General features: G+C 43.7%; 1 protein-coding gene across 1 annotated transcript in view; it reads left to right on the forward strand.

Moving 5' to 3' along the window:
• Nucleotides 1-1,328: 1,328 nt before the first annotated feature.
• Nucleotides 1,329-16,708, forward strand: part of CARD10 (caspase recruitment domain family member 10) — a 71,814-nt gene continuing 56,434 nt past the window's right edge. Inside the window, exons 1-5 of the mRNA XM_060245498.1 lie at nucleotides 1,329-1,597; nucleotides 2,515-2,644; nucleotides 11,320-11,538; nucleotides 13,729-13,866; nucleotides 15,266-15,591. Coding sequence (XP_060101481.1) covers nucleotides 2,638-2,644; nucleotides 11,320-11,538; nucleotides 13,729-13,866; nucleotides 15,266-15,591 — 690 coding nt within the window. The 5' untranslated portion in view covers nucleotides 1,329-1,597; nucleotides 2,515-2,637. The remainder of the gene's footprint in view (nucleotides 1,598-2,514; nucleotides 2,645-11,319; nucleotides 11,539-13,728; nucleotides 13,867-15,265; nucleotides 15,592-16,708) is intronic.

Genomic DNA, 16,708 nt, shown 5'->3' on the forward strand with positions numbered 1-16,708 from the left:
ACTATATTACAATGTATCTATGGACACAGTTCTCAACCTTTCATATCTTATTTCCCATCAATCACTCTGTCAAAGATCCTGGGTCACACAGTTCTGCTAGTTGGGCATATCTCCCCAGTCCTGCCCTTGGTGTATAGAACAAATGGCTGGAGTCAGAACTCCTTTGAACTTAGTCCCCCCCCAACATACTTTTCATTCCTGGATTCAGCTGAGATTGCTTTTGAGCATGTGCAGTATGCTCTTCTCCAATCACCGAGTAACTCTGAAAATGAAGTATAAGTACTATTATGCCCTTAGCAGCTGTGTAGCAGGCTGAAGGTGATGTATCCCTGGGAATTGTGTCTTCATGCCAAGGAAAGCTGCACCTGTTGAATGTGTGCAGCATTTAAAAGTATAGAGAAGGGGCCAGGAATGTGGCAAATAGTAGCTGTTATCATCACACATCTGGGGTTTGGTGTATGTGTGAGGAGACTTCCAGCCTAGAGAGCATTACTTACAGGCCTGCTTGTGCCTTGACACTTTAATTTCTAGCAGTGGATGGGGGCTATAAGCCAAAGAGCCCATTTGGACAATCACATCTGGAACTTAAGCTGTGCTGCTTCTTCTTGTGCATAAATTTAATATTGAAAACTGGTCTTGTGGCTTGTCTTCCTTACTGGCCAGGAGAAAACATGATTTCAGAAAGAACATTTGTAAGGAAGGCAGAATAGGTGAACATCAAGATACCCACTTGTGCTTTTGACACCTAATGGCTAGATTTTTTCCATAGTACTCAGTCTGTGTCCAGATTTTACTTATTTTGATTATCTACTGACATTTCTGCAACACCTTATATTCCGCTAGTGATTATAGGGCATTTGTCTACTAAAGCCTTCAGCAGCCAGGAAAAGGCCATTGCAGAGAACCAAGGTCGGTTGCTGCACCTCACAGTTCAAACTGCTTCTTAAGCCTCCACATGCGGTCTCACAGAGGACATGGCAACGTCAGAGTCCAATAGCACCTTACAACTCTTTCATGAGGGACACTGCAACAGTCCTGTGTAGGACACCGCTGAGAGTGGAGGCGTCTATACTGGCAACACTTTTTAAAAAACTGCCGCTGTTTCGATTGCTTGTTCTCTAGAAGCGAACAGGTGTGCGTGCTTGGGGAGCAAAAAGAGCTTTGCTTGGTAGCTGCTCTGTCTCCTTTTCCCTTGTTGCTTTTTGTCCGTCCATTCCCGCCCACCAGGGTGCCTTTTCTCTTCCGAAAGGAATCCACACAGCGCACATTCCTGGGCAGGCGGAGGGGCTGCTGGGACTTGTTTTGGCTGAAGCCACCTCATGCTCCTCATTCAACTGGGAAGCTATCCCGCCCTCCCTTTCTCGGCAGGGCGCGGGAGGCGCTTGCCGCTCCGGCCCCTCCAGGTGTGCCAGTGAAAGAGATGAGTAGGCGCAGGAATGAGGGAGGGAGGGAAGGAAGGGGCTACAGGAAAGAAAAGGCAGGCAAGAGAGACTGAGGGGAAAGCTGGCAAACTTCTGGCTGGCTCCCCTATTGTTTGACCAGACTGCTGCTGAAACGCAGACCCAAAGGAATTAGCTCCTCACTGGAGAGGCTGAAGGTAATAGCGCCCAGGGCTTCAACAGGACTGCAGGATGGTGGGGAAAGGGCTGTGTTCGGCAGTCTTTCCGATCATCTTTACTCTGAAAAGCAAGGCTCAAATGCCTGTGGGTGTGAATGGGGAAGTTGAGTAACCACTGCAGCTCCTCTTATCCGGGCCCAGGAGCCTGGAAGCGGGAAGGGACTACATTATTGTGGCTTTGTCACTTCAGAAACAAAATAGAAATTCTTCTGTCATGAGACTGAGTGTTGGGGTCGTGTTCTATGACTGTCATGGGGGCAGAGAAGCTGGGTGTTGGGCCAGCACAAGGTGTAAGCCCCGGTTGGTGATGTGTGTGTGTGTGGCGTGGGAGAGTTAGCTGCTGGTTAATCAGTGCTGTAGAAAAGGCTGTCTGCAAAGTGGTCCAAGAGGCTTTCTTATTGTTCCTAAGTAAAGGGGCTGAAGCCTAATTAGATCTGGGTTCTGAGGTAATGGTAAGTGGTAGAAAGGCTGGATATAAATTTTCTAAATAAAATAATTAATGTATGTTCAGAGTTGGCTTATATTTGGGTTAGCCAGTTGCCAGTGAGCGGCTCAATGCCCTGTAAACTGCCAGTTTACAATCGGATAGGCTGCAGAAGTTAAGTTAAACGTCAGGATGCTGGTGAAACACGTGGCATTTAGCCTTGTACCACTTTGCTAAATGTTTTCTTTTGATTATTTCTGATGTCATAAGGTATTTCTGCAGCATGCGTTTTGGTTGTGCATGACAGCTGCATAGAAGCATAGCAAGAGAAAATCCAAAAAGGGGCGGTGGCGGGAATGGGGCTGAATGCCTAGGGATAAAAGGGGAAACCCATCCATGCAGCTAACTCTAACAATACTAAGAGAATGTACAGTGCTGTAACAATAAAAGCCCTTCTCTGATGCATTGCCAGTTGGATTTAGGATAATCTGAGCTTCCCAAAAAGCAGCTGTCCCAGGAACTCTTATTGAATTGAGGGCAAAACGCCAAAAGCAGCTCACAGAAGCAGAGATATTTCTACCTGTGACTTCTGAGCATGACAGGTAAGCTAATTTGAACTGAGCGAGTGTGATGGGCTGGTGGTCTTACTTCTGTATTCTAAAACTGAAGTGATTGTACGTGAGAGTATGTGTGTTATATTTGCATTTGGGCATGCCTTTTTCTTACATCATAAATGTAACTCCATAAATCAGTTAAGACTGATGACAAACTGCTAAAGAAACTGCCCTCAGGTTGTCTGTGTAGGATGGAGTTGGCGAGACCGGTGTTTGATAACTTAGCAAGACATTTGACTGTCTAATATTGGTGACTCAGGCACTTCCTTGGAATGTCCTTTCTCTACCTCTGACATCACTTTAGCACAGCAAAGGGTTGGGAGAAAGACATCAATATGTGCTTATGTTTAATTTGAATGACAGGGAGGGCAGGATCGTTGTTCTTGACTTTTGCAGAACTTGTGTGCCTTTACTTGATGTGACAAGATGGCAGCCATTGGAAAAGGTGCAACTTCTTTCCAGTGAAGGATTAGAGATGAGAAGATCTTCCATTTTTAAATTCCACTTTGCTTTTCATTCTGCTTTTAAAATCACAGAAAACTGAGGTGATAGACTCTTGATGGGCCCTATTATTTCTGTCTCTTCAGCCTTAAGTATCCTTTCTATTGTAGTTGGGAGCAGCTCCCCAGAGTATTCAGGCAGTGATGCTTTCCAGTCATGTTGTCTGCAAACTTTTTAACAGGAGACCCCAGGGTTGAATTTTATGTAGGTAATTTGGTTGCTCTGTTACTAAGATACTATTTGTTATTATTTATCTACTTCCTTTATAACCCATTGCCGCTGTTTCAATTGCATGTTCTCTAGAGGCTGTAACCCTCTAGAGACAAAGCAGCTCACATCATTATCTTCTCAATTTTTTCTTCACAACAACCCTGTAAGGTAGGTTAGCGTAAGTGTATGACTGGCCCAAAGTCACGCAGCGAGCTTCTGTAGCAGAGCAGAGATTCAAAGCTGGGTCACCCAGATCCTAGTCCAGCTGTCTAACAACTATAGCACACTGACTCCTGGGAGAAATATGAGCTCTCCCTAAAAGTGGTGACACCCGGGTAGTTCATGATATGGACAACATGGAATGTACATTCTAAATATAACCTTTGGACTTTTTTCTTGGTGTTTAAAGAGACTTGACACTTCTTTTCATTCATTTCTTATTTTAAAGTTCTAATTCTTGCATTGTTTGTTCATGTGAATGCTACAGAAGTAGAGCCTGCCCTTTCACTCTCCTGGGGGGTTAGTTTACAACCAAGAGTGTGTTTATTTGCACTTGAAAAGTGGAGCTAAGAGTAGCTTTAGTTCATCCCCAGATGATTTCATTAATTAATTACATCCAGGAGGGGAAAGAAGCAGTGATGTACTCCTAAACCAGGGGTGACCACCGATAGCTCTCCAGATGTTTTTTGCCTACAACTCCCATCAGCCCCAGCCATTGGCCATGCTGGCTGGGGCTGATGGGAGTTGTAGGCAAAAACATCTGGAGAGCTAGTTTGCCACCCCTGTCCTAAACTATATGTATATACCAGGGTTGGCCAGGCTTGCTTATTGTAAGAGCCACATAGAATAAACGTCAAATGTTTGAGAGTCGCAAGATATGAACAAAATATTACATATACGTCTTTATGAAAATTCTTTAAAACTCTGCACAGAAAGATAAAATACATATGTATGCACTTTACAACACAACCATGCTAGGAGATTATTTTAAAAAACCAAAAGCTGGGAATAACAGTCGAACATCAGCATAGGGAAAGGTTAGGGAATTATTTTTTGGCACCAGTGGGAGAAGGAAACACACATGCACCATATAAATCACTGACCACCCTTCACATCATTATGTATCTCTTTGTCTTGACACAACATTAGTAGATACAGCTCCTAAAAGAGCTATGAAACCAAAGGGAAACTCTGTGCCACCCTCTTTAATTCTGTCCCTCCTTCCAGTAGCTCCCAGGGCTCTTGCACTCTCTTTCCCCACTCTAGGTCTCCAGGTGACCTCTGTGGTGGTGAAGAGCTTGCAAGCCTGCCTATTTCCCCCTCCTTCCCCACTTCACACACAGCAGAAATAGTCGGCTACCTATGGATTAGTGCACAGAGGCTGACTGAGGTCCCAATGCTAGGCATGCTTACTTGAGAGTAAGCCTGCATTAAGTACCTCCTCATTCTCCGGGAGCCACACAATATGTGTGAAAGAGCTGCTCTTGGCTCCTGTCCCGCAGTTTGGCCACCCCTGGCATATACAATTCCCTTAATTCTTTTCATTCAAGCTGTAGGCCTGGTTTGGGGACAGAGACTGCTTTAGTGGCACTAGTTCAAATGATAAAGGAACTGTGTCCTTGCTAGTGTTGCTGACCTTTTGGCCAAACTGATAGTGTGGACTATCCCATGTTACTGCAGTGCCTAAAAGGAGGTAGATCTAAGGGGAGGAGAATTAACTTTTAAGGTCCTTGATAAAATGCTGTACTCAAAAAGTGGTAGTGGGAGATGAAGAATCAGATCTATGAATTTGCATGGGGAAGGTCCCACAACATCAGGTTTTTCTCCTCCTCGTTCAGTTCTTATTTATTTATATTATTTATAGCTCACTTACACAGTGTAAGTTAATACCATCAACAGGATGGGACATATAATAAAAATGCAATGAGATTTGTATAGCAGAAATATGAAACAGAGCTGAAACAAGCAGTTAAATGACATGTTAAATGATTAGGGTTGCCAGGTCTGGTTTGGAAAATTTCTGAAGACTTTGGGGACAGGTCTGGGAGAGGGTAGCGTTTGGGGACGGGAAGGACCTCAGCATGATACAATGCCATAGAGTTTCACCCTTCAAAGTAGCCATTTTCTTCAGGGGAGCTGATTTCTGTCAGCTGGAGATCAGTTGTAAAAGCAGGAGATCTCTAGGCCCCACCTGGAAACTTCAAATGTTAGGGTTTCAGTGTGAAATAGGCAACAAGATAAAGAACCACTGAAATGTCGGAGTGCAAATAAGCTTCTGTGTCAATTTTAAGCAAACAAAAGCATTTTAAATCTTTAGTATGTGTAAATTATTTACTATGGTACCAAAATATTTAACAAATATATCACATTTCAAACATACATGCCCTTCCTGAATAATACAGAAGAAGTGACACAATTACAGTTTCTTTCACTGAAGTAGAGCTTCAAGGACACAGTTTCTCTTGCTCCCACAGTCACTTATTTCTTGTGTTCAGTTGGTCCTATAGGTACTCAAAATGAAAAGGTCACTTCTTTAAAGCCAAACGACGATATGAGACTGCAGTAACAACAACAAACAGACACACCTTCCGGTACAGGTGGTTTTGTTATCACTTTTTCAGCGTTTGCTTAGAATTTTTATTTGGAGCCATAGGAATAGATTCAACCTAGATCATTTCCTTTTCTTCTTGTAAGTTTCCATTCTCAAGTCCCAAAGTGTTTGAAATGTGATATGATATACCTATTAAATATTTTTGGTGTCACAGTAAATAGTTTACACATACTTAAGATTTAAAATGCTTTTGTGTGCTTAAAGTTGATATAGAGGCTTATTTGCATTCTGATATTTTAGTGGTTCTTTATCTTGTTCCCACCTGGAGGCTGGCAGCCGTAGCCAATGCAAAAATTACATAGTATGAGCATACTTTCAGCAACAGATAGTAGAAAAGTAATATAGTCCACAGCCCCTATCCCTTTACCAAAGCATCTTTCTGAATCCTTTCATTACAGCCCAGTCCTATTACCTGTGTAAAAAGCTCTCCTGAATAATCCAGGTTTGTATAGTTCGCAGGGTCATATGTATGTGTGGCATGAGGTCATCAATATGCGAATAGTATCCAGCTGTGTATCACCTTGACTAAATCACCGGGAGCTGCCATCTCTGTGCTAAGCCAGTGCCTGAATGCAGAGGTCAGGTGGCTGAGGGAGAATGAATTGAATTCAGATCTGATTTAGGTGATGCTGATTGGTAAACTCCTGGACACTTGCTCTGGCTGTGCTGATCCATGCTGTACTAGGTTTGAGGCTAAATTACTGTAATGCACTCTGCAAAGGGCTGCCCTGGCAGACAAACTGGAAGATTCAGCAGCAGCCCCGTGGCGCAGAGTTGTAAAGCTGCAGTACTGTGGTCTGAACTCTCTGCTCACGACCTGAGTTCGATTCCGCAGAAGCTGGATTCAGGTAGCCGGCCCAAGGTTGACTCAGCCTTCCATCCCTCCGAGGTTGGTAAAATGAGTACCCAGCTTGCTGGGGGGAAAGTATAAAAGACTGGGGAAGGCAATGGCAAACCACCCCATAAAAAGTCTGCCATGAAAACGTTATGAAAGCAACGTCACCCCAGAGTTGGAAATGACTGGTGCTTGCACAGGGGACCTTTCCTTTCCTGTATGATATTAGGTTCTTCTTGTTGGGACCACATTACATTGGTCCTGAGGTCTCTTCACTGGCTGCCTATTTGTTTCCAGGTCCAATCTGAGGTGCTGTAGCTCACCTTTAAAGCCTTTCATGACCCATATTATTGAAGGATCATCTCTCCCAATATGAACTTGTGGGGCAATTAGGAGCCTGCAAACAGTCCTATTGAACCCTTAATAGCCAAGCTTCTTCCTTTACGGCCCTGCTGCTATGGAACAGCATCCCAAAAAGGATGAGGAAGGACCTACCTTCAAGGCTTTTCAGCAAGGCTATAAGACAGAATTATTATTTTTAAATACTTATGGAAAGCGTTGATGGGCTCTGTTTTTAACTGTTGTAATTGTATGTATTTAACTATGCAATTTTAATTTGACAGATTATCGCTTTGGTTTTTGTGGCGGTGTTGCCCACCATGGCTCCTGACTGTTTTGGGAGAAAGTTGGGGTGTATCAATGTGTTAAATAAATAAACATGATTACATGAATTATGCCTGCAGGTGTAGCTAGTGCTTCTTTCTCTTGTTCATATGAATGTCGCATTCAAAAACCAAACTGAGCATAATGGAGACCATCACAGGTATTGTCTGCACTGCTCAGGTGTAAGTAACGGATGTATGGGAACTCTATTACTTATGTAAAAGTAGGGGGTACAAAACTCCTCCTACACCTTTCCTTGCTGCATATCATTACTTCAAACACTTTTCCCTTCAGCTTTTCTGGCTCACTTTCCATATTAGAGCTGGCCAGGAGAAAAGTTCTCTGAGCAATGGAACCTCAGTACTTCTCCATCCTATGTTTTTCTCCATGTGGAAGGACTACCTCCTCCTGTGCTGTCCAGCCCATGAGTTAAGAACTTTCTCTCAAGCCCTGTTCTTGGTGTTCCTGCCTGCAGAGAGGTGAGGTACGTGGTAACCAAAGACAGGGCTTTTTCAGTGGTAGCACCTCACCTATGGAATCATTTCTTTTCTACTTTCTTTTAGGTGGTAAGAAGCATTTCTTTCTACCTAGGCTTTTGGTTAGGGAATGATATATTGAATTTTTTTTTACAGTGTGCTCATAGCCTGAGAACTGTTTTTTGAGACTCATTTTATGCTGCTAATAGTTTTATCCTAGGTTTTTAATAGTTTGCTCATTTTTAATGGTAGTAATTTTTCAAGATTTTTATCATTTTATTTTGTGAGTCATCTCAAGTTTGTTCTCCAGAGAGGCAGCATGTAAACTTTCTAAATAAATAATAAATAGATATAAACCTTGTCTCCTTTGGAAAACAAAACACACAGCCGTGTGAAAGGGGCAAACCCATTAATAAATACACATGGCAGACCTTATCCCATGGTACATGGACCTACCTCTCCCTACCTATTTCCTCCAGTTGCTGCTAGCCCCTGATATTTCCACAATCCCAGCCTTGTTCTGGCTATAGCAGACGGTGTGAAAATTCTATAGACATATCTGTACTGCTGATTTAAATTGGGTCGATAGTTATTTTCTCTTTCTGAGGAACCCTGAACATGGGTGATGAGAGGGTGGAATAGGGTTTTTTTACATAGTAGCTCACCAAACTGAAATGCCTAGGATTCTTTGGAAGAAGCAATAACAATTAAAATGGTCTAAAGTAAATACAAGTTTGCAGACCAAGGACCTTTTAGTCACTGTCAGGTTTGGTTTAGGATCCTTGTTAAAGTGACTGTTCTTTTTGATGTTCCAATAAGTTCAGTTTGGCTTGTGGCTTACGGAGGCTGATGTGTTGAGCAGTGGCACATTTCTGCAGGCAATGCTGGCATTTGCTGAAAGAGGCTTCTGTGGAAAAGCAAACATTTACATCTGGGTCTCCTATATGAGTTCAGAGTTTCCAAGGAAACTCTGGGGAAATCCTTTCAAGTAGGAACTGGAACTCCAGTGAGCCTTGAATCAAGTTCAGGTGTAAGGTGGTGAGTCATATCCAATACTGTGTTTCTGTGGAGGCACTGTGAAGATTTTCTCCTGTTCAATGGAGCTAGGGCCATGCCTTTGGTTGAGGCAGCAGACACCTGAGGATTTCAGCCTCCCCTGCCTACACTGCTCTCTTTAAAAAAGATCATTATGGCATCTGTTGAATGGGTCCTTGTTTTAGTCATCATGTGCCCTGCACTTGTGGGAGGCCTTTGTGAATGCCAGAACTGAGTCTCTTTGATACTGGTTTTAAATTTTTTAACCCTGCATAATCTGTTTGTATTATCATGTTGTAGTTTAGCTACTGTAACCCACCCTGAGCCGGCTTGTGGGGAGGATTGGGATATAACTCAAAGAAATAAATAAAATATTTAGTGGGTTTTTTCCCTTGGCTCTTTGCCATGTGAAAACAGAGGCTCTTGAGTCTGGGAGGGAATGATGGCAGGGTGACTTTTTCCTCTGTGGAAGAAGAATTTCTTTAAAAGTTAATGGAAAACTTTTTGTCCACATTTGCAGAGCTGTTGGAGATCTCTTTTACCCACAGAGCTTTTAAATGTGTTTGTAGTTGTATAATTGAGGGACTTTAAATTCCTTTCATTCCTGCTGGTTTGGCATAAAGCTCATGGGGACAGTGTTACTCTGCCCTTGTCTGCCTGCTTGACTCAGTAAGTCCCGATGTATGGTCTGAGGTGCATAATAAATATAGTAATCTACATGCCAAAGTTAGGCAGGACTGGGCCTGGTCAGTGCCTGGATGGGAGAGCACTTGGGAATCGAGTGTGTATTGAGCTGTGGTCTGTGAAAGAAAGGCAAGGTACAAAGGCCAGACAGCATCTAATGTGTGATTTCCACAGCTGAAACTGCAGACAGTGTTCAGTCTTTAAAGCCTGGTGTGTGTCGTATGGATTGGGGTTTGAGGAACAGGAGGGAGATCAACAGTCCCTTCCCATACCATTTTCTCCAATTAAAAATAGTTTCCCCCCCTCCCTTTCCCTTCTTTACGCCCCATTAGAGAAAAAGGCAAGTACAATATAGATCTGTTCCCTCCTAAAAGCAGTCAAGGAGGTTGGCAGTAGTAGATTTCAATTATGGAATCTTGTATCTTACAACTGCAGACTAGTCAAGGGAATTTTGTCATCCTGTCATTATTTAGTCAGTGCCCATAAATACATTATGCTCTGCAGAATTAACAAGCAAGGCAGGATGTCCCCCTGCTCTGTGGTGCTTACAGTCTGCATTTCTATAGTGAATGAAGAAAGGAAGAGGCTAGCTAATCGAGGATAAAGATTAACAAATGCTGTTGTGTATTTTTCAGCTTTATTTCATAGACAGAACTAAGGGGCTGAACCAATGGTTTTGTAAATGAGATGGGTTTGAGGCTGAGATTTGCAAAAAGAAAGAGGTGATTCAGCACACAGGTATTCTAGGAGAGAATTCTAGAAGCTCCCATCTACCCACTCTGTATCTATTCCATCCATGTTGGTACTGGTCTGTCTTCAAACAGTTATGTCCAAGATAACTTAATTAACCCTTACCTTTCTTACAATGTATATGTGATATCACCTTTGTACTCTACATAAATTAATACAGAAAACACAAAACTTCAACTCAGTTCCATAGGGGAGTGGCTGTGGCTCAGGAATAGAACACAGGGATAGAACTAATGTGGTGGAGTGGTTAAAAGTGGTGGACTCTAATCTGGCCATTCCTGAGCCAATGTCGTGTGATAGATGAGCAGGATGAAGAGGAGGTACTGAGTGCCTACTGGTTTCCATGCAGAAGCAACCATACAGGCGAGAAGTACTCGTGGCTAATCTGGAGAACTGGGTTTGATTCCCCACTCCTCCACATGAAGCCTGCTGGATGACCTTGGGCCAGTCACAGTTCTCTCAGAACTCTTTCAGCCCCACCTACCACACAAGGTGCCTGTTGTGGGGAGAGGAAGGTGATTATAAGCTGCTTTGAGATTCCTTAGGGTAGAGAAAAGTGGGGTATAAAACCCAACTCTTCTTCATATGCTTTGCATTTATAAGGCTCTAGGTTCAATTTTGTCGCTTTCTGTTAAAAAGGTCAGGTTATAGCTGATGGAAGAGACTTTTACCTTGAGACCCTGGAAAGCCACTGCCAGTGAGGTTAGATGATACAGACTTTCATAAATTAATGGCTTAAAAATCAGTGTAAGGTTGCATCATGAGTTTCAGTGTACTCTATGGAGGTGAGTGTTCCCTGAGCATACATTGAAATAGAGGGAAATCGCCATCCTGATAGTAAGTGCAGAGATTAAAGGGAAATGAACCCACATTTAATTACCTTGATTGTGCCCTCTAGGGCCTGTGGATATGGACAACCAGACCTCAAGCCTCTCAAAAGTGGAGGAGGAGGAAAGTATCTTGTGGGAGAAGATTGAAAGTGTGCGGCATCAGCTCACCCGATCTCTAAACCCAGCCAAGCTGACGCCATACCTGCGCCAATGTCGTGTGATAGATGAGCAAGATGAAGAGGAGGTACTGAGTGCTTACCGGTTTCCATGCAAAAGCAACCGTACAGGTGAGAAAAGTACTTGTGTCACAGAGCATATGAGGGTAAGATGCCTTTTTTGCTTTGTAAACCTTTCCATTAAGTGTGAGGTAGAGAAGTACATTATGAAAGAAGTTGTGGATATCTGCCATGCTTTGGCTGGTAATGGCTCCCTTGAACATGTTGAGCATTTAGAACAGGGATGGCCAAACTTGCTTCATGAAAGAGCCACATAGATGAAAGGCCAGATGCTCGGAGGGGGGAAGGAAGAAAGGGGAAAGAGGAAAACAAAGAAAGCAAATGCATGGGCGAGGGAGAAGGGGATGAAGGGAGGGAGAGAGAGAGAAAATAGATGGAGAGGGAGGGGAGAAGAATGGAATGAAGAGAGAGGAAGGGAAAGGGCAGGAGGGGAAACAGAGAAAGAAACAAAGCAAATAGATGGGTAAGGGAGGGGTGGGGGAGAGAGAGAAAGAAAACAAATAGATGGGGGAGGGAGGAGGAAGGGAGAGACCAAGCTTGGAGGCTTTTCTTGCCAGGTGGTGTGAACTGCTGGGCAAGAGGAGCTGGTGCCAGGATTTCCCCGCTTAGAGGCTTCTCATGTGGGCGGTTTCAACCTCCCAACAAAAGAAGCTGCTGCTGGCTGCATTGCTGAGGTGGAGGAGGGTGCTGAGGGGAACCCAGGGGGTGGGGTGGCAAGCCTGAGTGAGCCACATGGGAGGGGTTGAAGAGCCATATGTGGCTCATGAGCCACAGTTTGGCTGCCCCTGATTTAGAGGTGTGTGTTTGTGTGTGTGTGTACTTTGCACTTACTCTTAATTTGAATTTTGCTGCAAATGCTCATAGAATTTTCTTAAATTTAGGCGGCCTTGTGAAATCTGAAGCAGCTTTTAGTGTGTGTTTATCTCCTAGTGGTCTCTGTTTCAAGAGAAGATTTACAATAGGCAGGCTACCCTTTTCTCAGGCATTCATGTCAGGTTCTCTGACAATTGTATGGCTGATCATACTTGTACTATATTGTCCTGTACTGGTCATTTATTACATTTTTCTACTGAGCATATATTTACTACATTATCTTGCCAAGTATTTACCCATTCAGCCTGCCTTGTAGTGTCTGCTTGCTGGTAACAGTCTTTCCAAGTTGTGCAAGAGGTGGCTATTGTGGAGAGTTGGTTATCTGGTAGTGACTGGTAGGGTTGTTAGCTCCAGGTTGGAAAATACCTGCAGAATTTGGGAGTGGAACATGAGAACATAAGAGAAGCCATGTTGAATCAGGCCAATGGCCCATCCAGTCCAACACTCTGTATCACACAGTGGCCAAAACCCCCAAGTGCCATCAGGAGGTCCACCAGTGGGGCTAGAAGCCTTCCACTGTGCCCCCCACCACAGGCACAAGAATACAGAGCATCACTGCCCCAGACAGAGAGTTCCAACAATAAGCTGTGGCTAATAGCCACTGATGGACCTCTGCTCCATATGCTTATCCATTCCTCTCCTGAAGCTGTCTATGCTTGTGGAGCCTGAGGAGGGCAAGGTTCAGGGCATAGTGCCATATAATCCAACTTCTAAAACAGCCATTTTCTCCAGGTGAGCTGATTTCTGTAATCAGTTCTAATAGTGGGAGATCCCCAGCCACCACCTGCAGGTTGACAACCATAGTGACTGGCCAGAGATCTCCACTGGACTTTTATGGTGAGCAGGATTCAAACACACAGGTCTCCTTACCCCACACTGATGCTCACTAGAAATCTGCTCATGCAATTGTGTGGTTGAACTTGTTACGGTGTTGTTTGGTATTGTAATTTGGGCAGTTCTTCTATATAAATCTGTAATCCTGCCTTATCTCCATTTATTACTTAGCATCTCAACACGCAGAATAGGTTTAGTATCATTCTCTTGGCTTTGTGTCACAACAATCTCTGCCCCCCATTATTCCCATTTTACATATAAGAAGGAACTAAAGTTGAAAATGATTTTCTTAAAGCTCTCTCTGGGTTTAGAGCAAAAGCAGAAACAGGATTGAATTTGAGTCTCCCAGTGTGAACTATCTATCTACAGCCCCATGCTAGTTTCCAGCAGCGACAGAGAGTTGGATTAGATGGCTGTGTTAGATCCTCTCAGTTCTATGACTTTGAGACTCTGCAATTACATGTTTCTGTCTGCTGCTCATATGGCACTTATTAGTTCAGAAAAAGCATCTTTTGACTGTATTTTTGTCTGCAGGACTCCTCATGGATATTCTTCGAAGCCGAGGGAAGCGGGGCTATGAAGCGTTCCTAGAATCCTTGGAGTTTTATTATCCCGAACATTTCACCCAATTGACAGGGAAGCAGCCTGTTCAGCGCTGTTCTATGATCTTGGGTAAGGAGTTACAGACATCTTCCTCTTATATGATTAGTTAGATGCAAAGAGGCCTGAGGAATCCTAAAATCCAGAACCCTTGGTCATTTGTGTATGACCCTGGACATTCTGTTGAAGTATAGAATTCCATGTGGAATCTGCAGTCTTGTGTTTCACCTGAATTTCTGAGGGTCATGGGTTGTTTTGTTTTTAAACAGAAAAGTTCTTAGTCCTTATGACTGGGAACAGCTAGGCAATGCCTGCAGTCTAGTATATGCCTGATCTGTATGCTTAGCTATGCCTTTGGGGTTACTTTGATGGAAGGTTGCTTTGCCAGAAAAGAAGCAAGAAATCTGGCTTTGTGCATACTGTCATACAGTTCAGCTTGCTAATTCAGAGCCAGTCTACAAAATACTTCATAACGCAGCAGCTGTGTTTCTGTCCCTTGTATGACTACCTCCCATTTCTGCCTGTATGCCTCTTCATGTAGAGCGCTATGCCCCTACTTTCCTTCTTATACCAGTATTTGTGAACCCAGACCATTCTTATTTAAACCACTATCCCCTAAAAAATAAAGCATGCATATTAAGCAAATTTATGCAAAATAATCCATTTTACAAGTTAATGAAAGTGCTCCTGAGCACAAAAATATGAGCTTGCTGAGAGTAAGAACAATGGGATATAATCCTTGGGAGGATTGTATATATGCATAGGGGGAAAAGTCCTTAGAAAGAGAGATGTGTGAATGGCTCTGCACAATAGAAAACTCTGGCTTGGATCCCATGAAGGATTTTTGTGAGCAAAAGCTGGGGTGTGATTTTCACTGATTTTCTCCTCCTATAGCAGACCTCTGACTCCTTCCCTTTGCTGTTCCTGGGGGCTGCGCTGTTCCTCAGAAGCAATATTTCAGGTGGGGAGGCATTTTGTTTTTGCAGCAAGAGACAGCAAAGCAAGAAAGTTATGCTTTGTAGATGGAAATCCCTTCTGCCTGTGGACGTTTCTGATGGAAAGAAGCCTCTGAGTGAATGTGAAAATTGAGCAGGGCAGCACTTGTGTATATTGAGACTCTGGAGTTTAATCACCAGATGTCTCTGTTGCATCCACTGTTGCACTATAAAAGCCAGTTTAACACTGTATGGCAAGCTTTTCAGCCATTTGTTTGCTTCACATTGTAGAGTGCTCTTTGCTGCAGAAATGCACATGAGAGCAAGTATGGCAACCTTGCACTAGTGATTGTCCTAACTCTTCCTGGGTTTCCATCCAGTGTTGATTTAACAGTGCCTGTCTCCATTTCATGCAGCACACTGTTTACTATTGCAGATGCCTGTGACTATGTGGCATTTAAATTAGTTGCCACATTGGCAAGTGTTCTTTGTAGTCGTGGCACTCAAAGACCCAACCATCTCTGCCCTCTTTGCAGATGAGGAGGGGCCTGAAGGCCTGACACAGTTCCTGATGATGGAAGTGAAGAAGGCAAGGGCCCAAAGGAAAGGGCATCTGACCAAAGAGCACCAGCTTCAGGTGAAAAACCAGGCCTTGCAGGAGGAGGTCACTCAGCTGAAGCAACAGCTGCAGGAGCTGCAGAAGGTGCAGGAGCGTTGCCGGAGGTTCCAAGAGGAGTGGAATTCCAACAGCATGGAGCTGCTGAGACTGAAGGATGAGAACTACATGCTGGCCATGCGCTATGCGCAGCTATGTGAGGAGAAGAATGCTGCTGTCCTTCGGAGCAGGGACTTGCAACTGGGGGTATGTGTTGAATGCAGACCCTACTAAAGCTTAATAGCGTGTTGCGAAGAGATGTGTATGTTGAAGTCAAGCTAGCTGACTTCCCTTCGACAGAAGTCAGCCATGAATTTAGCGCTGTCTGCACAGATCTAGCTGCTCCAGTCTCATTAGTCCCAGATTTTTGGCAGCTAGTTCAGAAAGAAATAAGAAAAAGGTGTTGAAAGACTTGCCCTCTTTTTTTCCCCTGGAGTTTCTTGTTTGTGTCTCATCCTCAGCACTGCATCACCCTGCCTGTTTCTGTTCCTTAGGGCACATTTTACACACTGGAGTTAGATTCGTTTATAGAAGACCTTTTATTTTCGAAATGTAGCTACTAGAGCTTCATTTTCCATGGGAGAGGTTAACCCCTTCCTTCTCTGCCATATTTTGGCTGGCTAATGTTGTAACCTCCACTCACCCACTTTTTATTCCTACTGGGGAAAAACTGGCAGATATTCAGAGGTTTTCTTCAGCAGAGGTGAAAATGGTTCAAGGAGTGGCAGAAATACAACCTGGAGCCATAAGAATGTATGAAGCTTAAACAGTACATATTTTAGGGGGAAATCCTGGCACTGATAAATGGTTCTAGAATATGGATCAGCCAGTGTCCTCTGGCAAAGTGTTAGGTTTCTTTCTTTTTCCTAATATGAGTTTGTCCAGCCATTCAGTTGGGGGACTTTTTCCCCCTGGCTAAGTTCTTGCATGGGGCACCTCTAACCTTTCTTGCAGTTTTTCTTCTTGTCACACCTAAAATTCTCTTCCCTGCCCCCCCCCCCCCTCCTGCCTGCTCCCACATAGTTGGGAAGGGGTCTAGATTGTCAAACTCTGTACTTTGCTGCACAGACTTCTTTCCAGCATCCTTCTCAGGCTGCCAAACAATACCCATAATCCTGCCTAATCCGATTTAGAATGTGAGAAAAAAAGAGAATGGGAGTGAAGAATGTGTAACACACTAAGATGCCTACAGAGCATATAAATTCCAGATGACTCCAACAAATGAGTCGTGGCATATTTTGGAGGGCAGCATTAAAAAAACATGTTTCTTTCCAGCCAAAAATAGGTAATGCAGGGATGTATGTTGTCTTAAGCTTCACAGGAA

The sequence above is a fragment of the Heteronotia binoei genome, chromosome 8, assembly GCF_032191835.1.
Source record: "Heteronotia binoei isolate CCM8104 ecotype False Entrance Well chromosome 8, APGP_CSIRO_Hbin_v1, whole genome shotgun sequence".
Classification (NCBI taxonomy): domain Eukaryota; kingdom Metazoa; phylum Chordata; class Lepidosauria; order Squamata; family Gekkonidae; genus Heteronotia; species Heteronotia binoei.